The sequence below is a fragment of the Botryllus schlosseri genome, chromosome 1, assembly GCF_051294905.1.
Source record: "Botryllus schlosseri isolate E-star chromosome 1, Bs_hap1, whole genome shotgun sequence".
Lineage (NCBI taxonomy): Eukaryota > Metazoa > Chordata > Ascidiacea > Stolidobranchia > Styelidae > Botryllus > Botryllus schlosseri.
This window is the reverse complement of record NC_137236.1, coordinates 9,587,187-9,609,957: the sequence shown is the minus strand read 5'-3', so window position 1 is coordinate 9,609,957 and position 22,771 is coordinate 9,587,187. Positions and strand designations below refer to the sequence as shown.

The 22,771-nt window shown below is 41.2% G+C and overlaps 2 protein-coding genes across 3 annotated transcripts; both read right to left on the bottom strand.

The window, feature by feature from the left end:
• Positions 1–533: 533 nt before the first annotated feature.
• LOC145453360 (peptidylprolyl isomerase domain and WD repeat-containing protein 1-like) lies at positions 534–16,207 on the bottom strand. 2 transcript variants are annotated; one of them, XM_080331361.1, is made up of 12 exons: positions 16,054–16,207; positions 13,456–13,648; positions 12,832–12,963; positions 12,660–12,764; positions 10,819–10,946; positions 7,460–7,674; positions 5,371–5,463; positions 3,652–3,752; positions 3,390–3,579; positions 2,123–2,236; positions 1,921–2,067; positions 534–1,052 (listed from the first exon to the last, which is right to left on the bottom strand). In XM_080331361.1, exons 1-12 carry the CDS (start codon positions 16,205–16,207, stop codon positions 726–728), a joined length of 1,899 nt encoding a protein of 632 aa, XP_080187487.1. In that variant the 3' UTR covers positions 534–725. The 2 variants fall into 2 exon arrangements, with proteins under 2 accessions (XP_080187487.1, XP_080187561.1); XM_080331435.1 differs by lacking the exon at positions 13,456–13,648 and having other exon boundaries at positions 16,054–16,192.
• A 49-nt stretch (positions 16,208–16,256) lies between these two features.
• On the bottom strand, positions 16,257–20,361 carry LOC145455346 (nucleolar protein 9-like). The gene has a single exon (XM_080333345.1). It carries the CDS (start codon positions 20,218–20,220, stop codon positions 18,541–18,543), a length of 1,680 nt encoding a protein of 559 aa, XP_080189471.1. The 5' UTR covers positions 20,221–20,361; the 3' UTR covers positions 16,257–18,540.
• Between the last annotated feature and the right edge of the window lie 2,410 nt (positions 20,362–22,771).

The following is a 22,771-nucleotide window of genomic DNA, read 5'->3' as shown; positions in this document are numbered from 1 at the left end:
AACGTATAGCCAAAATTTTGTTCGGTAGTGTTACCATACTTTGAGAGTATATGGTAAAATGACAATTTTTTCAAAATTTCCAGACTTGCGGTACAGGAGTAAAATCTGGAAGAATTGGTAAATTTACTCCCGAGTATTTAGTGGGTTGACTCAAAAAAAGGTCATCTTTCCGACTCAACTCCCGAAATAACCACTTTGTATGAATTTTTACCTTTGGTTGACTAAAACAAAGGTCGACTTACTGGCTTAACTCACGAAAGACCCACCGGACTGTTTATCGAGTACTTATTTCCTATACATCACTTGAATTTTCACATACATTTAACCGAAATTTAATAAAAAAAGAAGACCTTCAGGCGTCCTACAAGGACACTTTAAAAAAGTATAAAAAGAGGACAAATCCTTTTAAAATGGGAGATATGGCAACCCAACCGTTAGGTGTGTAACTACCCGAATTAGCGATATAGAAATAATCAATGCATTGCCGTTTATATGCTGGTGATTTCGTCTAGAAACTCGAGTACTCTGATGGGTAGTGCACATAGAAATAAACTACTTATTTACTCCAAAAGTTGAAGTACATTAACAAGACACAGGAAGCTGTCACAATGTTCAGCATTCCAACATTCGAAGGCAGCAAACGAGTGTATTGCGTGATTGGCCTTACATGCTGCCCATTCCAGACGCAAAATACCATTTCCTATACGGTAAAAGCCGACACAAGGTCACTTTACTGTGATATTGACGATCGATATATCATCGTAAGGCTTGTCCGTTTTCGGATGCGTCTTCACCAACGAGATATTATGCACCACTTCCATTCCCTTTGTGACTCGACCGAACACCGTATGTTTATTGTCCAGCCAAGGCGTTGGCACTACTGTGATGAAAAACTGCGAGCCGTTTGTGTTGGGTCCGGCGTTTGCCATGCTGACGGTGTAAGCGCGGTCGTGCGACAGGGTAGGGTGGAATTCGTCTTCGAATTCGCCACCCCAGATGCTCTCTCCTCCAGTTCCGCTGCCCAGAGGGTCGCCGGTTTGTACCATGAAGCCCTGAAATGTAGCAGATTACCTTACGATGAATGACAATAAATGTGGAGCTAAGTTCTTATTCTACTTGTATGTAGGGCTGGGCACAGCGATCAAGTATTCAAAACTACATCGAGTATTAGTACGGGATGATTTTTCGAGTGAAGAAATTACACGCTCCTTGTGACTAAGAGCGAATTTATCAATGAGGCTTATACCATATTCCACTGCTTTTCAACAAGGGAGACAGAGTCACATAACACAGTTAAACCGCGTGCTCTACATTACAACTCTAGCAGTTATGTGTGTCCATCATGTCTCAAGAATCAGCAACATTGATATCCAGAGAGCTCGTCGATAAAATTCGATATCGGACTTCACATAGTAAGTTTGAATGCCCAGAGAGACAAACATATGAAGTGCAACCATTTTTTGTGAAGAGACTATGTGAGGTACAGAAGCTCATTATACAATTCTATAATATATTAATACTGAAATAATCCACAGAAGGATCGGATGACACTCGTCAAGGGTAATTTTCAGCAACTCTATTATTCATATTTTCAGGCTCGAGATGTCATATTAGTTGATACGATTGTTGATATACAATGTTCTTTTCAATTCTCTACTAGTCGCTGATGATTACCCCTGAGGAGTGCCATCCCAAAATATCTCAATACGAACGTATTTATTGAATTTTGTCGACAAAGTCATCATATTTCGGTGATTTTTGTAACTTTCAGTCCATTTTCTGCCCGCTTGAACAAACCATTCTACGAGCTAAACCGGAAACCCATTTCACAAGCCGTATACTTTCAACATTAGCACTTCGTTGCTGGCCACACCACACTCTCTGCGGGCTGTCTGCTGCAGAACACAAAGCCCGTCGTACCTTGATGACGCGATGAAAGATGTGTCCGTTGTAGTATCCGTCCCGGGAATGGACGCAGAAATTCTCGGCCGTTTTCGGGCACTCGTTCTGGTATAGCTTTACGTGAATATCGCCGATCGTCGTGTGAATGATGGCTTTGTCCGACACCTAAAACCGACGACATTCGAATACCAGACAACTACGTCTGACAGCACGAACGTACCCTTTTTTCAGCCACTTGCATGGCGGCCAAGACTTCGTCCTTTGACGGTTTTTCGTTGAATATATCTCGGTCGGCTTCCTTGGAATTGGCGTCGTCTGGAGATCGTCTTGAAAACTGGGAAATAGAGAGAGAGAGAGAATAACTGGAACGGGAATCATGAAAACTGGGAAATAGAGAGAGAGAGAATAACTGGAACGGGAATCACTTACATGCTAGGAGTCAGCCGAGATCCTTATTTTGAAGAACATGCTATTTTTTTATCAAGTCCATATTTTAAATACTGGTAAATCCAGCGTTTTGAATATTACGCTATTTTGAATACCTGTACTGCTAATTTAGTCTTTTGATTCGCTAATGTAAATAACTCCCGAAACAGGTGTGAACCGGACATTTGAAGTTTGTAAACTCTCTTCATGATCAAATTTTCAACAGGTGGCCCCCGGGTTGCATAGTGACTCGACTTATACCAGAGTCATTGTTCATATGACTCGAGACTAGGACGGCCTAGACAGACATTAAATTGTAACTTCGAAGAACAGTAAAGTCACTACATTATTGGTATTTCGTCTATCAGTCCTGTTACTTGGAAAATAGATCCAGAAACTGTTAAGACTGAGGAAAATTAAGATATTACGACTGCGAGCCATTCTATATCATTCGAGCGGAGTTGAAAAAAGTATGTTGAACCGGATATTGAACTGAAAACCGAACAATGAACATAATGACTTGGACTCGGACTCGAGTCAAAACACTATGACTCAACCCACTACTAGCTATGGTCACCATACGTTTTCCTTTTTCAGGTTTTTGAAAATGTCCTCCGAGGACTCTCAAATGTCCTCCTTTACAGTTTTTACAGCTAAGATAGTGGATAGATTCGAGTGAAAATGGACATAAATGACGCTAAATAGGAAATTCGTGGTTCGAACGAAAATGACAACGATACTTTCATTTTTTTAGTCAATCAACGCATAATGTGAAAGAAAAACCGTATTGCTGGACTTGAGCCGGAGAGTTGACCTTTGTTTTTTAGTCAACCGACCACGAAGTGGGAAAAAATTTACCATATTTTCCGAATTTCACTCCACAATTATAAGTCTGAAGATTTTGAAAAAGCGCCCTCCTTTCGAGATTCAAAAATAGGGTAACCCCACTACTGGCTGACTAGGACTTGACTCGGTGGTGAATTGAAAATGACTCGACTTGACTTGGTTACAACCCAGCTTGTTCCTCACATTGACACAGGACATAACAACCAGCCACCTACCATATAAAATCGATTCTTCTTATGCGCCGTACAAAATATAGTGGGATCGCCGACAGGCTCCTGCAGTCCAGGGTTATCTGACAACTTCATATCGACAGTTAACGCGGCTTGACGCTTAACCGGCGCTCCTTGATACAATGCCAAGTTCAGTATTCGAATGTTTTCTGGCTTGCCGATGAATCGCACGCACCTGCAACGATTTTGAGAGAGTTTACGATAAGAATATGAGACCGAAGATACACACTACGCAGTTAGGCATCACCTGCTGGTGTGTAAATTGATCATCTTGATGCCGAACATGGTGGCGTACATGAGGAAATTGCTGGTTTCGTCAAAAACCATGTTGCATAGTCGGAAGCTTTCCTGAAAATAACATCAAGCGAACATCAGCGGCGTTTTACCACCATTTTTATCAATTCTAAACACCTCGGGAGTTGAACGAACAGAAAGACCAAATGAAATGCGTGGAAACGAATGCGCGAAGTCAGACGATGAATCTCATGCTATGGTCTACAAAAATATAGCTACTTAATGGTAGACTGTGTAAAAATGAGGCATGCATACTCAATGAGAAATGGTCGGTGGTGGTCAAAATAGCAGTCTAATCAGCATTGGTGCTGAGAGGGCCTACGACTAGAGGCAGCCATTTACAAGGCTACACGAGACTACTCCGTGTGGAAGTAGAAATTGTAAGTGGATTTAAAAGGACACTGCACTCTCAAAATGTTGTGGTCTCAAATTGAAGGGCGAAACGAAAGAGAAATTTTGGCCGCAGCCGTTTTCTTCAGAACGCCGCCGTAATGGAGCTGTAATTTATTGAAATTTCCACAGCTGCATCACGCCCCAGCAGTCACGCAGGGATCGAACTTTATATAGTTGTCAGCCGATGTTATGAAGGAAATATGTCGTACACGCCAAGGTGGTTCAGATACCGCGTTCAACGGAAGATGTCCAGTCAGGAGATTCATGTCAAAATCGGGCCTAGTGTATTCTATTTCCTTCATAACATCGGCTGACAACGATATAAAGTTCGATCGCTGCGTGACTGCTGGAATGTGATGCATCTGTGGAAATTCCGATACATTACAGCTCCATTACGATGGCGTCCTGAAGAAAACGGCTGTGGCCAAAATTTTTCTTTCGTTTTGCTCTTCAGTTTGAGACCACATCATTGTTAGAGTGCAGTGCCCCTTTAAAGACGCACTACGTGCAATATGTCTAATGGTTGACAATATGGACATTAAAAGATATCAATATTATCGATTGCCTGAAAGGTTCGACAAGGATATTAGAATTTGTAATGTAAAGTGGTACTAAACAATCAGGCTAGTTTCGGCAGATAACGAATAACAAGGCTCATGTCGTGATGCTGATGAGAGATTATGGACGACTATTTCAGTGGAAGGTTTATTAGATTTTAAGTATATCATCCCAACTACATCTGTAGAAGAAATGCAACGAAGCCAGAATAACTGCACTGCAGTGCTCGCGAGCGGAAATGTATAAGCCATAAGCGGTCTTGACAGCTGCGTGTTGCCAGGTAAATCTGAATTCTTCGTAGCGAGATCAGTGCGAGTCAATTTTTCGATTACTGAATTTACATGATGCTTATCGCAGCAAAGAATTACCTTTTATGTGGAATTCATGTTTCCATAATTCTGACCGTATTTTATTTGTGGTCGATTGAAAGGAAGCTTACTGCCTACATATTTATCAGTTTTTCCAATTTAGCATATATTTACGACATCATTACGAGTATTAGGCCTACTCAACTCAAGTCAATTCTTAATACTCGACTCAGAATTGAATTATTTAGGTAACAGATTGTGCCGATTCTTAATAACCATTTGATCGCTACTACCGGTACGCACAAAAAATCATCGGTCTTGCAAATAGCCAAATGAAATGGCTCTGTAAGTGTTTTCACTGCATTCGCCGTGTAGCCAGTTGAATACAAAAACTAACGCGAACAAAATCTCACGGGTAACTTTTCCAATTCTCTCTCGACAGCCATGCGTCTCCCAAACTCCATGTTGGCGAGCTGGGCTTTTGTCTGCTGCATTTCGACGAATGTCTGAAGTAACACAAATACATCAATTACGACCGATTTCAGTAAAGTAGATTACAATTATCAACACTGGGCTGAAATAAAGGCAAAAGGCTGGACATTCAGTTGGTACAGGTCCTGGCGATTTTACCGGGAAACTCAGATTAAAAATTAAAATATTCTTCAAAATGGAAAATCACGATTAGTGAAATGATTCTATCTCGCATCATGTGCCTCAATCAGCAAACACGATGTCTTGAGACAATAGGGAATAGAATATATGTATGACTCCTATCCGATTAACATAGTATCACGGTTGTGTTCTATCCGATTAACATAGTATCAGGGTTGTGTTCTATCCGATTAACATAGTATCAGGGTTGTGTTCTATCCGATTAACATAGTATCAGGGTTGTGTTCTATCCGATTAACATAGTATCAGGGTTGTGTTCTATCCGATTAACATAGTATCAGGGTTGTGTTCTATCCGATTAACATAGTATCACGGTTGTGTTCTATCCGATTAACATAGTATCAGGGTTGTGTTCTATCCGATTAACATAGTATCAGGGTTGTGTTCTATCCGATTAACATAGTATCAGGGTTGTGTTCTATCCGATTAACATAGTATCAGGGTTGTGTTCTATCCGATTAACATAGTATCAGGGTTGTGTTCTATCCGATTAACATAGTATCAGGGTTGTGTTGACTCGAGTCATTTTCTCAAAATACGAAAATGACTCGACTTGGACTCAAGTCATTGCACTTGACTAGAACCAAGTCATATGAATCGAGACACAGACGGCCAAGACCGACATTTCATTGTAATTTTGAAGAACAGTGAAGTAACCACCCCATTGGGACTTCGTCTATTGGTACTGGTATTTGAAAATGCGACCAGAAACTATTAAAAGTGAGGAAATAAGTATATTATAAATGCGAACCATTCGATATCATGAAAGAGTTGTAAAAAGTGGTTTTAACAAGACTTTAAAACTGGAGACTGGGCAGTCAACACAATGATTCCGACTCGGACTCAACTCGGTGGTGACTTGAAAATGAGTCGACCTGACTTGAGTCAAAACAAAACTATAAAAGTGAGATTGAATTGCAACTCAGAGCCTTGTGACTTGGGTACAACCCTGCATATTATGTATAAATTTCGACTTGGACGGCAGAACAAAAACTAACATTGAATTTGAACTGATTTCCGATGAGATTGAGGTCTGTGTTTTTCTTCAAATCAAACCGGATATTCATGTCATCAGAAATCGCTATTACTACTTCTGATTGAACGTAAATTTACACTGTTACTCGTGCTTGTACTCCAGTACTAAAACAACCTGCTTTTCCCCCCTCTGATATTCCCACTTAAGCTACTTCCAAGCATCAAAAGGAAGAGCATTCGGTTCCCGATATACTAAAGTTAGATTAAGGCAGACTTGTAACCAAGTCATGAGGCTCCAAGTCATGAGACTCCAAGTCTCCTTTATGGTTTTAACTTGAGTCATGTCGAGTCATTTTCAATTCACCCCTAGTCGAGTCCGAGTCATAGTTTTGAGTCCGCGTCAAGTCTGAGTCCAAATGTTCGAGTCCGAGCCACAGTTCGAGTCCGAGTCCAAGTCAGTGCCAATTCATCACCAGTCAAGTCCGAGTCCAAAGGTTCGAGTCCGAATGCAAGTCACTCTGTTCACTGTTCAGTTTTTCCCCACACCTTTTGACAACTCTGTTCGAGTGATATCGAATGCCTCGCATGAATGAACCCATAACATACTAATTTCCTCATTCTTAACAGGTTAGGGCCAATTTTTACAAGTACTGGTATTAATATACGAAATACCAATAGCGTGGTAGCTTTTACTACTCTTCAAGTTACAATGAAATGACTGTCTTGGTGAGAGTACAAGTCTGGTCGACACAAAATTGACTCAAGTTTTTTAGTTGTAAGAAAATGACTTAAGTCAAGTCGAGTCATGACTCGAGTCATTGCAACCCTGGATCCAGGCACCGAGTTACTACTCACGTTCAGCGATTCATCGAAGACCCTAGACAGCTTCCCGGTTGGCAGATGAAAAACGTAGGCTTTTCTATTGGCGGTGAGACACGCAAACAGCGATCCGTTCGGGGAAATGGCGACGCACTTTGCGTGCGTCTTGTTCTTCATCAGCTCGTAGAGGTCTGTGTCGGTCTTGAACTTGAATTTGACGTTGTCGGGAAACTTAAAACCGCCTTCTTGCCCTGGAAACATAATATATCGAGTTACCATTCCATCTACCTTGGCGCAAGTCTTGCGTGACCTACCACCCAGATATAATTCTAGTAGTCTAATCAAACTGAATAGAGTGAAATGAAGGTACCGTAATTTTCCATGTATAATGCGCAAAATTTTACCGATTTTTTGCCCTAAAATAGGGGCTGCGTATTATACATGGGTACAACAAGCCTTGAAAAAAATCCCTCGACCAAGAACTTGAACTCACACCTTTCTTCATGTTTGTTTAAATCTCGCATCACCCCTAGCCACTGGGCCCCGTAATTCGTATTATAGAGTATAACGCGCTGCCAAATAGAGAAGCGTGTTGCCAATTAACGAAAAGCCCGTTTCCAATTAACTAGAATCGCCTGCAAAGCACGCGATATCTTGCTGAGTTATTTTGCCGTTTGTACGCGAGCGAAATTAGGTCACAGAGTGCTACAAGCGTGCGCAAGATTTCGTGTGTCGCTAGCCTGAGCCATCGCGTCGCCGACCTCACAGGCTTTGGCTACTATCTAATCTCGTTTAGGGACAATACCGTTAGTTGTATTATGATTAGCGATCATCACGTCATGATTGTGCGACAGTGACATCGCAAAACAGAACAACATCGAATATTAAACCGCAACTATTCATGTGCTCACGTACTGCGAATGCAGGGTGCGTACTATACATGGGCACAGTCTTTTTCCCAGAATATACACGTCATTTTAAGGGTGCGTATTATACACGGGGGCGCAGTATATTCGGAAAATTACGGTAATCTAATCCTAATCGAACTTGTTAAACCTTTCTTTGCTCTAATCCAAACTCCCATCTAATTTGTGAAGTGTTTCTATGTTCAAATTTCAATTCTAATCTTAATTTCTGGTCTCCCTATAAATGCAACAGGAGAACTGTACAGTGCGTAACTAGCCAAGCTTGCAGCGCAGACATTTGCCATTCTCGTGCTCATAAAAACGAGCCATGATTTGATATCAACAGAGCATGATTCAAGGTCCACGTTTTCACGAATTCAGTAACTCGAATCTAATTCGGATTGCTGCTATAATTCTAATTTCGATCAAATTTGGAAACAACGGGTAGCTATATTCTAATTCTAATCTAATTAGAAAAAAAAACTGTGTGCGGTAGCTATAATGGTAATTTCAATCTAATTTGGAAATACCTGTGCAGCTATATTGTAATTCTAATCTAATTTAGAAATACCTGTGTAGCTAGATTATAATTCGAATCTAATTTGAAAAAACAACTGTGTACGGTAGCTATAATTCCAGTTTTGATGTGATTTGGAAATAACTGTAGCAATGATTTTATTGATACTCTAATTTGGAAGAAAAATTTTTCGGCTGTAATTCTAATTGTAATCTAATTTGGAAAAAAACTGTGTAGCTATAATTCTAATTTTATTCGCGTTTGGAAAAAAAATTGTGGCTATAATTCTAATGCTACTTTAATTCGCCAGAAAAACTTGGCTGTAACTCCAATCTAATTTAAAAGGCTAACAATCTTCTAGTTGCCCAAGTCTGCCAGAGGTAGCCTGTGATGAAGCACTCCTACTTTTACGCAGATTGCTGTAGTTGGTCTTGGCTACATGCACTATTTACTCGAGTTGTCATGTATTTCGACTACTTCCATTTCTACTAGACAGTTTTAGGCACGACTACGTACTTTTTACGAATGGAACGGTTCAAATTTTGTTCCAGTAGTAGTATTGGGAGATATGTCGCCATTGCGTTCGTGCGCGAAATTATCAAAACCACCGGGAGACTCAGCCCCCGTTTCACAGTATCCGAAGACAGTCTTGTAGCTACAGAACTTCAATACTGGTGAGTGGTATCCAATTGAATAATATGCTCATTAGGGCTCTTCAAACATGACTTTTTATCTCAAATCGTACTGGCTACTTGATAAAATTGTTAGGTTACTTAATTTAAGCCTACACACAAAATTTAGTTCAATTCCAGCCAGTAACCGCTTTGCTACAGGAGCAGAAAGTTTCTATTTATTATATAAAAATAAATGATAAAAAATTTTAAAATGTTCTGTTCACCCCATGAAAGTGTTGGGCTGTATATAGAAACGATGCTAACCAAATTTGGTTCAATTCCAACCAGTGGAAGCGGAGTTATTGCCGTCGAAAAATTTGGATTTGAATAAAATAGTATTCACGGTGACCGATTCTTTGTTTAGTTATTATAGTTGTGCTCACCGTAATAACTCCGCTTCCACTGGTTGGAATTGAACCAAATTTGGTGAGTATAGTTTCTATAGACAGCCTAACACTTTCATGGGGTGAACAGAACATTTTAAAACTTTTCATTATTTATATTTATATAATAAATAGAAACTTTCTTCTCCTGTAGCAAAGCGGTTACTGGCTGGAATTGAACCAAATTTTGTGTGTAGGCTTAAATTAAGTAACCCAACAATTTTATCAAGTAGCCAGTACGATTTGAGAAAATAGGTCATTTTTGAAGAGCCCTAATGTTCATATTGAAGAAAACCCGCATAATGTCGGGCTGACACCCGTCAAGGTTAATCGTCAGCAACTGATATTGTACTTGTGAAGATGCCGCCTGACACGTCTGCAACGCAACCAAGCAGAATTGTGTACACTCGAATCATCAGAATTGATACTAAATTTGGATTCTAGTACGGGAAACCGTTATGCCCAGCTTGAATAATTATAAGGAATTCAAATAACGAGCAACTTCAGTGTTCCTTAGATGGCATTCCCAGAAACAGATCCATATGGAAGAAGCAACACTATTGCAGAGCATAGTGGTCACCAACCTCTTTGAAACCAAGAGCCTCTTCTTGGGTACTGATTATTGTGACGGACTACAAGTTACTCCCACCATTAGCCGTTCTCAGTTGGATCTTTTCACTTAATCTCCGCGACAAGACTCGGGAATATCAACTAGATACCCATTAAGTCCCTTAGCGTGGGCGAAGACGAGCAAAGCTCCGATCGAAAACTGCGCTCGTATGTTCCTTAGGGTTGACTGACCTATGTTCATTTGAATATTTGCTACCGCGACCGCGGACGACGCATTTGGTTCTTGCGGATGCCCTGTCGCCCGCAAGCACCGAGTTGGTGATCCCTGGCTTAGCATCCGTCTCACCTGACCAATATTCGATCATCCCTTGGCTGTCGGTCGAAATGGCGACTTTGTGAATGGGATCGTACTTAATTCCTGTGACTGTCTGGCCGTGCAACTTGTCCAGAACGTGTATCGGTTCGTTTGAGCCTCTAAAAGCGATGGTGAGCGAGTTATTCAGCGCCGAGCAAAATTACGATTGGGATTGAATTCAGAGTAGATCCTGCTGTTTTTGAAAATCAGGATTGAATATTATCATATTACGTTTCCAGACTTAGTATTCAAGTTAGAGATTACAGTGATCTTTAGCTGGTAACATAAGATGTAACTTTTCCAATACTCAGATGCTTAGGTATTGAAAATGTTCAATGAGTTGAAAAATCAAAGGATTTTGCATCCTGTGACTGCAATGGGATATTGAAATTGAAAATTTTGGAACAAAATAGGCCTTATATATACTGCCAGCTCAGATTTGGATTCTTAAATTGTAGAATACGCTCATCTTGTCGATGAGTCAACGTTTCAACTTGAACTTGCGTTTAAACCAGTGGTTCCCAACGCGGGCGAGTCCCACTCGAGTCACAATTTTCTGATGACTTGGCATGACTCAGTCATTTTCTAAACATACCGTACAGAAAAGACTCGACTTGGACGCGAGTCATTGTGCAGGACTCGGATCCAAATCATATGACTCGACTCACTCGAGACTCGGACGGCCAAGACCAACATTTCATAGTAATTTCAACAAATAATGAAGTAACCACACCATTGGGATTTCGTCTATTGGTACTGGTACTTGAAAATCCTACCAGAGACTGCTAAAAGTGAGGGAAAACCAGTATAATATAAATGCGAACCATTCGATATCAACACACAGAGTTATAAAAATTGGGTTCAACAAGACTTGAACTAGAAACTGAGCAGTCAACACAATGACTTGGAATCGGACTCGAGTCATAATCAATGTTCCCTCTAAGCTGCACACGTGCGCAGTACTTTCACGGTCTCTGCGCACAGAAAATCTAAGTTGCGCAAAAGAAATCTGCAGTGACGACCTTTTTTGAGTTGTTACGAACCATTTTACAAGGGTCTGCGCAGTGCATTGGTGAGAGTGCGCAGACTCGTCAAAAATTAGAGGGAACATTGGTCATAATAACACGGCCCTCTGCTCGCTGACTTGGACTCGGACCTTGACTCGGTGGTGAATTGAAAATGACTCGACTTGACTCGAGTCGAAACTATGAAAGTGAGATTGACTCGTGACTTGGTTACAACCCTGGCAATATCATCCCCAGTGAGCGATTTCGAGAAAAATAGGGGCAAAAATACCAGAGAGGGCGACCAATGATCGCCGATCATGTTAGAATGTCCAGCGAGATAGATGTATTTAATCAACATATGGCCAAAAATACACGTGAAGACGGCTCATTCTGCATATGCCGCGAAAGTCGACTAAAAAATAGGTCGACTGAACGGAAAGTAGACGTGGAAATCCGTTTGCTGAGCATCTACTAGCAAAGATGACCTTTTTCTAGTCAATTCAACAGCGATCAGAATTAGGTGAATAAATTTCACGTTTTTCGGATCCGTAAATATGGGGGGCGAAAATTTGTGTCAAGCTTGATAAGGGGGCGGCGACTCGTAAAAGGCTGGGAACCACTGGTTGAAACGAATGTCGGTTCAAAGGAAATCTCACAAACAGGCCAGAGTCAAGAGAAAGGACCAAGCATGATCCCAACAAGCTTCTGAAAATCCCATGTTGTGCGTTCAAACCAAGGCTCATGATGAAGACATTCCAGCATAGGCATTCTAGCATCATTTCTGTAGAACAGCGAACGTCTCGTTTTAAAATATATGACACTAACCTTCCATCGTACACCCGTATAGTGCCGGAATCTTTCTGCGCAACGGCTACGGCAGATAGGTGACTACCGGGCGACATTACCCATTCGCAAACGCTAGGCTGGTAGCTGCAAGATTTTACAAAATCAGGACCAGATGGAATTCAAACAAAACACACACAACTAAGGCACTTACCCTAATTTTAACATGTTGATCATATCAAAGTTGATCACGTCGAAGACCTTCATCGCCATGTCTTCAGCCACGGTGCACATCAAAGTGCCCTGCGAGTTGACGGCCATGCACGTTATCGCATTCAAGTGAGCCCTGTGAAAACGACACTGGTCATGAGAGTGCTGACATGCTGCGCTGGGACGTACAGACATTTCAATACATAGCGGAACACACTTCGAGCAGTGCAGTAGTTCTTAACCGCTTGGGATATATGCCGTATTTTCACATTTTGAAACCAGATTCAATTCAGATTTAGAACAGAGCTTCTTGGAGGTACATAAGTTCAATATACAATTGAATAGTATATTCATATTGAACTGAACCCGACTGTTTTCGGCTGACACTCGACAGCCACTAGTGGAGAATTGGAAAAGACCATCGTATATCAACAATCGTATCACAAAATATGACGTCACCAACATGGAATTTCAAATACGAGACCCCGACGAGTGTCAGCCGAAAATATTCGGGTTCATTTCGATATGAATATACTATTCAATAGTAGATTTAGGAAAATAAAACATATTCTGCTCAATCCAATTCTGATTCTCAAACCGCAAAATCCACTGGGTCCCTAGCGCAAACCTGAAATGCTTCACAAATTCCACGCCGACTTCGCATTTCTTCCAAAACTTGACGTGTCCGTCCATGCTTGTCGTGATCACGAAATCCGTCTTTGTGACTGCGCAATGGGTGAGTGCGTCCCGGTGCATGTAGCTTTTCTCGTAACGATCGGCGCAAGGAAGGTTGTCGATGTACACTTGCTCGTACTCCAAAACTGGAAAATTGACCACAAGATGTTTATTACGTCATCTTGTTTATGACACATTATGCGATTTCAAAAGAATGTGATCCCACCATTCCCTCCCCTTATCCCGAAACTACATTTTGAAACTGGTTACTTGAGAGCTTTCAGACAGGGCTGAGCTGTAATGAATTGAATCGTGACTTGACTGTGTTCGCTATATCTTTTCTAAAATACCGGTATGTAAAATGACTTTACTGAGGGCGATTTGTGTATTTACTCGACTTGTATAGGCTACTCGAGCCGTTGCGCAGGACTCGAGCAAGTCACATGACTCAAGACTGGGACGGCCAACTTCGTAGAATAGTAAGCACCACAGTAATCGTATTTCGCCTGTCAGTACTGGTGTTGTAAAATAAGGTCCGAAACTGTAAGGAAAATTGCTACATTGTGAATGTTGGGCATTCAATAGGCCTGCCCCCAAAACAGAGTTGTATAATGAAGGAAGTTGGATTCAACTCGAGAATCAACAGCGAGTACCATGACTTGGGACTCGCGTCTCAACTAGCGTTGGGACCCCGGGTAATCCCGATCCCGGAATCCCGGGATTTCAACCAATCCCGATCCCGGGATTAATCCCAATGAAATCCCGGGATGTGTAAACATCATGTACCAAGGCTTACAGTGCGCGATATCTCATATTTTGGTAATAAAGTCGTGTCACAAACTTGGCTGATTGTCTGAAACAGCGGTCTGAAACACGCGGCCCGTGTCGGCATTTTAAATTTTCAAGTACTCGACAGTATTCAAATGGAAAATATCTTATTTCGGATTTGAGAACTTAGAATTCACTCTAAAACCACTCCAAAAACCTGAATCGCTATCATATGCCAAATGTCCGCCAGCTGCGAAATTGTAACGCGACAGCTTTTACGATGACATGATGCATTTGTCGTCTTGCATGGTGTCCAATTGTCTGTAACTCATTATTTCGCCAAATTTTGCCAAGCACAACAATATTTTTAATAAAATATTACTTTTTCGTGGCAAACGTGAATATCAAAATAGTGAATCACAATTTCAGTGTGTATGAAATGCCAGTCTGCAAAGTCCGTCAAATAAGGCCTTCTTGGAAATACATATCATACCACTATTTGATGCTACCCTCCGAGGCGTCATCATAAACTATGAAATTGGCCCGCGAGCACATTTTAGTTTGAGACCCCTGGTCGGAACGATGATACTCTTGATGCTTGCGTGTTTTTGCGTCATTATTGCAAGGAATAAATGTTGTTTGTGTAGCTTGTATGTGTATTTTACTACTTTTGCAATTCCGGGAAATCCCGATCCCGGGCTTTCAAATTTGATCCCGAAGTCCCAACCCTAGTCTGAACGTTGTGACGCGGACTCAAGGAGACTAGCAAGTCAAAAACCCAACTTTCAGATGGCTACCCCATCACCATAAAATTTTCACATTAGCTAGATGTCGCTATGCTATATACAAAGAACAAAAAAATTTGTTCCACCCTGCACATTGTGGATTCAAAGGAGAAAAAATGCACCGACACAGGGAATGCAAAATCCCAAAAATGTGAAGACCCTTTTTCAATCTACCGCCTTCTTTAGGAACTACTAGGACAGTGCTGTGTTACCCTAAAATTTGAATGAACAAGTGCAACCCCTCTTGGACAAATTTCACTTTGAAATTTCAAAATTCAGGTCATTTTTTCAAAAAGTTTGCTGCGAAACTCTATAATTCAGAGCAACTGAGCAAGGTAGACCTAGGCCGAACGACTCTTAGCACGACGTAGGTCTCGAAGTTAGCTTTTCACAAACCCCTGAGCGAATAGGCTACTATACGACATATATGTCATACGAATTTTTGATTTACCATGAAGCTGCTCAACAAAATTTTACAATGGAAAAACCGTTGATAAACATTTTACCAGTAATAAAAGAAAATAAACCGGCGGCGATGACAATCGAAATTATGAAGTTATTAGTTATGTTTTGGGTAAGACAAGGCCATGAGGCAAGAGTATAGGTACAATGTTGCTATTTCAAACCGGGAAAAAAAATTGAAAATTTCGATGTCTTCCAAAATTTGGATTTGCTAGTCTCCTGAACCTTAGAACCCTGACTTGGACTCGGAGTGAATTAAAAATGAAGCGACCCGACTCAAGTAAAACCAATGAGAGTAGGATTGACTTGCGGCTCAGGAATTTGAGACTTGGTTACAACCCCGCCCTCCACCAAAGCTACTTTTAGAAACTAGTTACTTGAGAAGTTTCGGATGAAAATTTTCTACTTAAAGTAGTTTTGACATGTCTTTAAATTGCCAACTTTTGCTTATAATTGTGTAAATTCAGGCATTACTCTTACTTCTACTTGAACAGCAACTACAACTACTTGGACCACTTCTGCAATAAATTCTATACCTTTACGTTTCTTCACTTTAACCGCTTCCGACGGCAATGGCCCGACCCATTCATCTCCTCCCTCTTCTTCCTCTACCGGGTCACTGTCTTCTATTTTCCTTTTCTCCCCAGCCACGGCGCTTGCGTCCTTATCACCCTCATCACCAGATCCCATGGCAATTACAATATTTTAATAAACTATTCTAATATCTACTATATCTAACCTAGCACCAAAGCAATAAATTCGTTATCAAACATCATGTGATGGTGTCATTAACGAAATGTCCCGGAAAGCATCAAATGTGACGGTCATAATTAGCAACGACTGAAATCTGGCTGCATACGCAAGACATGGTCATTGAAACATTCCAATATATCACAAGAAAACGGCAGTTCGAATCAGGTTCAATAGCAGCTATATACCAACTAACCGCATTTAGCAATGGTGGCAAGCAGGTTACACATGCCAGACTTGGTCATTAAAACAGACTGAAATATCATGATAAAACTGTACCATTCAAATCAGGTTCAGCAGCAGCTATACGTCAGCTAATCACACTACTTGAAAATCTTCATGGAAATACGGAACAGGCCATACAATTGAAGAGTATATTGATGTTGAAATAAACCCAAACATTTTCGGCTGACACTCTCCATGGGGTAAATCTTCAGCAATTAGCAGAGGATTGGTGAGAACATTGTCTATCAACAATATTATCACAAAATATGACATCACCGGCACGAAATTTCGAATATTCGGGGCTGGGAGAGCGCTTAAGCCCAATGTACTAATCAATCAATACTAATCACATCACAAAAATGTCCATAAAACTTTGTTAGCTGTATGGAAAACTTTTTTTGAAGCTGGAAATTTGCATGAAATAATTGACGTTGAAAAAGTCATAATAATAACCCCAAAATATGGCGGTAACATGAAATTTAATGAGCATCAATTCAGGACATTTCGAATTATGGATCAATTGTAGGCTGTCCAAGTAATTTGAGCAGCACTTGATAAATATTTGGCACCGAATCAATGTCTTTTTGCCAAGATATCATTACACAACAAACTGTCGCAAAGGACAAAACAGGCAGAAAGATTTCGGTTATTTTGACGTTATCGAGTACAGCAGGTATCAAAAAACACGAATTTTGGCCAAAATCGGGTCTGACTAGCTATCATGATAAATAGAATTGTGATTTTCGTGATCCCAACGCATTTATTATCCATAGATGAATACGGTGCTTATAAATTACTTGGAGCACTAAAAACAAATTATGTACAAGACCAACAAAGATCGCGTCTTAATTAAGAGATCAGAGATCCCTGGACACACTCACAGGTTAACCACGTGCTTTTCCACCATGAACAGGTAGCACACAGGGTCAAATATGTAGTGTCCCGATATCTTACAGTCAACAACAACATGGTCGAAAAATACCAAAATTTTTGTTAACGTAGAACAGCTGGCCATATTTTATTCAAGGTCGTATGAACAATAGTTACCGTAGTTTTCCATGTATAATGCGCAAAACTTTACCGATTTTTGCCCTAAAATAGGGGGGTGCGTATTATACATGGGTACAACAAGCCTTGAAAAAAATATCCCTCGATCAAAAACTTGAACCCACACCTTTCTTCATGTTTGTTTAAATTGTGCATCACCTCTAGCCATTGGGCCCCGTAATTCGTATTATAGAGTGTAACGCGCTGCCAAATAGAGAAGCTTGTTGCCAATTAACGAAAAGCGTGTTTCCAATTTGCCGTTTGTACCCGAGCGAAATCAGGTCGCTGATTGCTACAAGCGTGCGGGACAATCCCTGCTGATTTATCGCGTCAACGACATGCCTTAACAAATCGCATACACAAGAGGCCATGTGCGCAAGATATAATGGCTTGCGTAGTCAGTCGCATCTCCAACAGGACTGGTGCGCCCGATATAACCGTTCGCCTGAGCAATCGCATCTGTAATTGTAATTAACCTCGTGCGCAAGATGTCGTGTGTCGCTAGCCTGCGCTATCGCGTCGCAGACCTCACAGGCTTTGGCTACTATCTATACTCTCACTTAGAGACAATGCCGTTAATTGTATTATGATTAGCTATCATTATGTCATGATTGTGGGACAGTGACATCGCAAAACAGAACAACATCGAATATTAAACCGCAACTATTCATGTACTGCGAATGCAGGGTGCGTACTATACAGGCTTTTTCCCAGAATATACACATCATTTAAAGGATGCGTATTCTGCATGGGTGCGCCCTATATTCGGTAAATTACGGTAGCTAAACTGAAGTCATTCATGTCGTTTTGACGTTATAACAAGTGGTTCAAGAATACACAACGCAGAGCCCTAACATTCGATTAGAAATCGAAACACTGAGGTACTTGATTTTGCCAAGTCAGGGACCGGAGGATCGCACAAATAATTGCGGGCAAACTTCCAAATAAAATGGGGCACATAATGTGCACCACATTTCACGAACATCCCACACAACAACGTATCATCGTTTAACCCGTTTCGCGGAGTCAGTTTTAGGGATAATATCCGCAAACATCTTCCTCTTCTGACAAATATCCTTCTGTATGCTTTCCCACTCTTCCGGCCTGGTTTGGTAGCGTTTCATTTGCACCTTTCGACACACGAACTTGCCGAACTGATCTTGGGCCATCGCGTCGGCGTTTTTTAACAGTATCTTAATCAACAGACGCTTGACCGCGATGTCGGAAGCGTCCCACATCTTCTCAACGACCCGACTGCCGTATTTATCACAAGCGATCGCGAGCCATCCGTCTCCGACTTTCTCCAAAAATTCTTTTTTTACTTTGAACTTCAACTTGTCCGTTGTCAAGTAGCTTTCGACAAAATGACTGCCGCTACCGTCGCAAGCCAACGTCACTATGTCAGAAACAGGAGTGTGGCTCATACTTTTAGCGATCAGACCTATGTTGTCGAATTTAAGCAAAGTTTGAAGCAAGACGGAGCCGTGGTATTCCACAGATGTGATCTTTGCTGTGCTGCTGTTGAAGTAGGAATCGTGAGTGCGTAGTGTTGATATCAGGGAGATGAAAGCTGTTCTTTTCTCGATGTCTGTACAATGAAACGATTCTAGCAGCTTGTCGTAGAACTGTTTCTGGGTGTCGGGATATTCGAGGCATTGCTCGCACAGTTTTTGCATGATTCCGTAATTTTGGCTCTCGAGAATATCCTCAAAACCACGGCATACGTAGTCAAATACTTCTTTGAACACTTCAGAATCGTGTGCTGACGATATCATACGCTGCACTACATAATTAGCGACAGGGTGTGCGCTCAGTTCGAAAAAACGTTTTTCATCGTCAAAAAGCACTTTTCTTAACGCTATTTTCGTGTTTTTGTTGCCGAACTTTAGAATTTTTTCAAAAATACGGCTCGCGTGCTTGTCCTTCATCATGATAATCATGCTGTCGTCCTTCAAATGGGACAACATTTTTTCGCAGAACACACCTTGAGTTTTCATAAGACTTCGCTTGTGCAGCACTTCGACCATCAGCGCTATGCACACGCTGCCGTGTGCGTTTCCGATAAGCTCGTTGAAGCGCGGTGCTTCAATGATGTTGGTCGTAAGCTTTTTCAACATTTTAAGAAAATTTTTGGGAACCTTGCCTTTGGCGAGGATAATATCGGGTTCCGAATCTGATTTACGAGAATCTGACAACAGTACGCCGGCTAGCGTTTGGTACAAAGAGCGAAATACGTGGGATCCGTTTGGATCTTTCATCATTTCGTTGAGGTTACCCTCAACTAGCGTGACGAAGTGTTTGATTATTCCCAAAAGTTCAGACTTAATGTCGCTTTCGTGCGGCTTTTTCGAAAGTTCAATGTCGGAAATAATTTTTCCGAAAATAGTCTGTAAGACGTGCGATCCGCTCGGGCTGTGCGCGATCTCTTCCCAATCTCCGGAGAGAGAATCGAAAAACTTCAACACCGTTTCCATGTCCGATTCTTTGATCATTTCTTCGAGACAAAAGCTCAACGATTTATCGAAGCAAAACTTGTGTTCGTTTGAGCATATCTCTTCGAAAGTATTCCGCAAAAATATCTTCTTCATCTCCTCGTCTTCGAAGCCGTTGCGGAACATTGCGTGCGCTTGCCGTAAGTAAGGAGCTAGTTTTGCGTCTCTTTCTTTTTCCACAGTCTCCATGATATGATTGCAGTGTTAACAGGCTACCACAATAGCAGATTGTATCACAGATGAATGATATCTGCTGACTAAGCTAGTAAGATATGTTATGCGATTAGGAAAATTTTCTCTGGAAATTTGATGTACGTTTTCATGTTAGTATGTTCCGTAATGTACCGTTAGCCTACGAATTAGACTTGAAATGAAATAAATTGCGACCCTTAGCCAATATAGAGAACATGTCCTCGTGATAGTTACCAGCACATGTATGATTTTCTAGTAGCTTTACAACAAAGTAACGTCGTTTATGAATTCAAGTGCCACTACGATTGTCCGTACGTAGGGAGAACCTCCAAACGGTTGCAGGACCGTATTAAAGAACACATCCCACCGTCTGTCAAATCTTATATCTCGAAATCGCAGCATGACAATCCGCTTGTTCTCGAACATAACCAGGCCATGGCTCAAAATTCTTCTATCGGCAAACATTTACTAGAAAATCATACATGTACTGCTAACTACCACGAGGACATGTTCTCTGTATTGGCTAAGGGTCGCAATTTATTTCATTTGTCTGTTCTTGAGACCACCATCATCACTATGAGTAAACCTAGTCTATGCCAACAGAAAGAATTTGTGCATCATTTGAAAATCACGCATTAACTTGTTTTGCTTCGCTATCCCCATGCCAACGCTTCAGTTCTCTCGCTTTACTAACTTTGTATATTTTCTGTGTGACGTCATAATTAGCGATACATATTGTGTTGAACATAGTTATTCGAATTCTCGCAATACTTCTGACGATATCCCCTGACGGCCTGACGAGGGTCAGCCGAAAAGCTTCGGGAATAAATATGAATATTTTATTCAAATGTGTTATGATATTAACTTGAATGTTCAAGGTGAATTGAAAACAAAACTGGTTTATGTAAAAATGTTGGCACTTCTTCGATGGCAGTCAGAGATCGAAAAGTGTTCACCGTGATCACCGATGTATGTTTTACATGAACACGAATAAAAATTTATAAACGTCAAAATACATTGTTTTTGCGTTTGGAGAGGGTTAGGGTAAAAGTTGGGTTTTGGGTATCCCAAGATAAGGGTTGTAGTATTAGGGTGGGGGAGGGGATATCAGGGTTGCGGGAGGGGGATATTAGGGTTGTGAGAGGGGGAAATTAGGGTTAGTTAAGGGGGGATATTAGGGTTGTGTGAGAGGGGAAAATTAGGGTTGGGTTAGGGGGGATATTAGGGTTGGGGAGAGGAATTTTAGGGTTGGGGTTAGGGGGATATTAGGGTTGCGGGACGGAGGATATTAGGGTAGAGGGTTTAGGTTAAAATTTGGGGTTAGATTACCCCTAACCGGGGTTTAACCCACCTCCAATCTCCCTTTCCCCCAACCCTAATATCCCCTCTCCCGCAGCCCTAACATACCCCCTTCCCCAACCCTAATCTTGAGATGCCCTACCCCAACTTTGACCCTAACCCACCTCCAATCCTAATATCCTGCTAACTCGGTAACTCCCAACCCTAATACCCGACTCTCCCAGCCCTAATCTTGGGATATCCTAACCCCAACTTGGACCCCAACCCACCTCCAATCCCACTTTCCCCTAACCCTAATATCCCCCTTCCCTAACATCCCTCAGCCCTAATCTTGGGATACCTAACCCCAACTTTGACCCTAATCCACTTCCAATCTCCCTTTCCCCCACCCTAATATCCGTCTCTCCAAAGGCACAAAAAAAACCTAATTTATTTTGACGTTTATAAATTTTTATTCGTGTTCATGCAAAACATTCATTGGTGACCATGGTGAACACTTTTCGATCGCTGACTGCCATCGAAGAAGCGCCAAAATTTTATGGTCAAAGTCAAAATTTCCAAGAATGGATAAAACAGTTTGTTTTCCAGCGACAATAATTCTCTTATTTGCAACACAAATTTATATTCTAATATCTATAATTTCTGGTTTTCCTGAAAATACAAGAGAGCTGTACAGTCGCACGAGAGCCAAGCTTGGTCTACGGACATTCGCGCTTTGCTTGGGACAGTTGGGAGGATGAACCGAGCGTGACTTTTGTTGTATACTCATTATCTTTCTAATTCGGAAATTAGTGAATTTACAAGTTTTAGCCAATTCAATAATTTCAATTCTAATCTAAGTTGGAAAAATAAAACTGAGCAGCTATATAATTCAAATTCCAATGTAAATTGCAAAAATCTGCGTAACTATATAATTCTAATTCTAATTGAATCTGGAAGAGCTGAATATTTCCTATAAGTTCTCAAGTTCTGCAACTCTGCTGCCGACCCGGACACAATCGGTGCAGTTAGCCTGTACTGTAGGGTATAGGTATGGTACCATTTCATTTTGGATATTATAGGCATTATCGCCTGTCCTGTACATCTCAATACCGTACATTCTCTTGCGATTTACACAGAGATACTGAAATCAGACAAGGCGCCACAAATCGTACCGCGCAGCACGCGTGAATGCGACATACGTCAATCAAAAGGCCACAAAATGGGATAAGAGAGAGAAAAGGAGATAATGCGACCTACAGATAATGAC

What these genes read in the sequence shown, in the direction of transcription:
- LOC145455346 (XM_080333345.1), bottom strand. Translation starts at nt 20,220, where the DNA reads ATGGAGACTGTGGAAAAAGAAAGAGACGCAAAACTAGCTCCTTACTTA.
- LOC145453360 (XM_080331361.1), bottom strand. Translation starts at nt 16,207, where the DNA reads ATGGGATCTGGTGATGAGGGTGATAAGGACGCAAGCGCCGTGGCTGGG. An exon ending in GATGATCGAATATTGGTCAG is followed by an intron (nt 7,675 to 10,818) that starts GTGAGACGGATG and finishes TTATGTTTCCAG; the next exon opens with GGCAAGAAGGCGGTTTTAAG. An exon ending in TCTTCGATGAATCGCTGAAC is followed by an intron (nt 5,464 to 7,459) that starts GTGAGTAGTAAC and finishes GTGTTACTTCAG; the next exon opens with ACATTCGTCGAAATGCAGCA.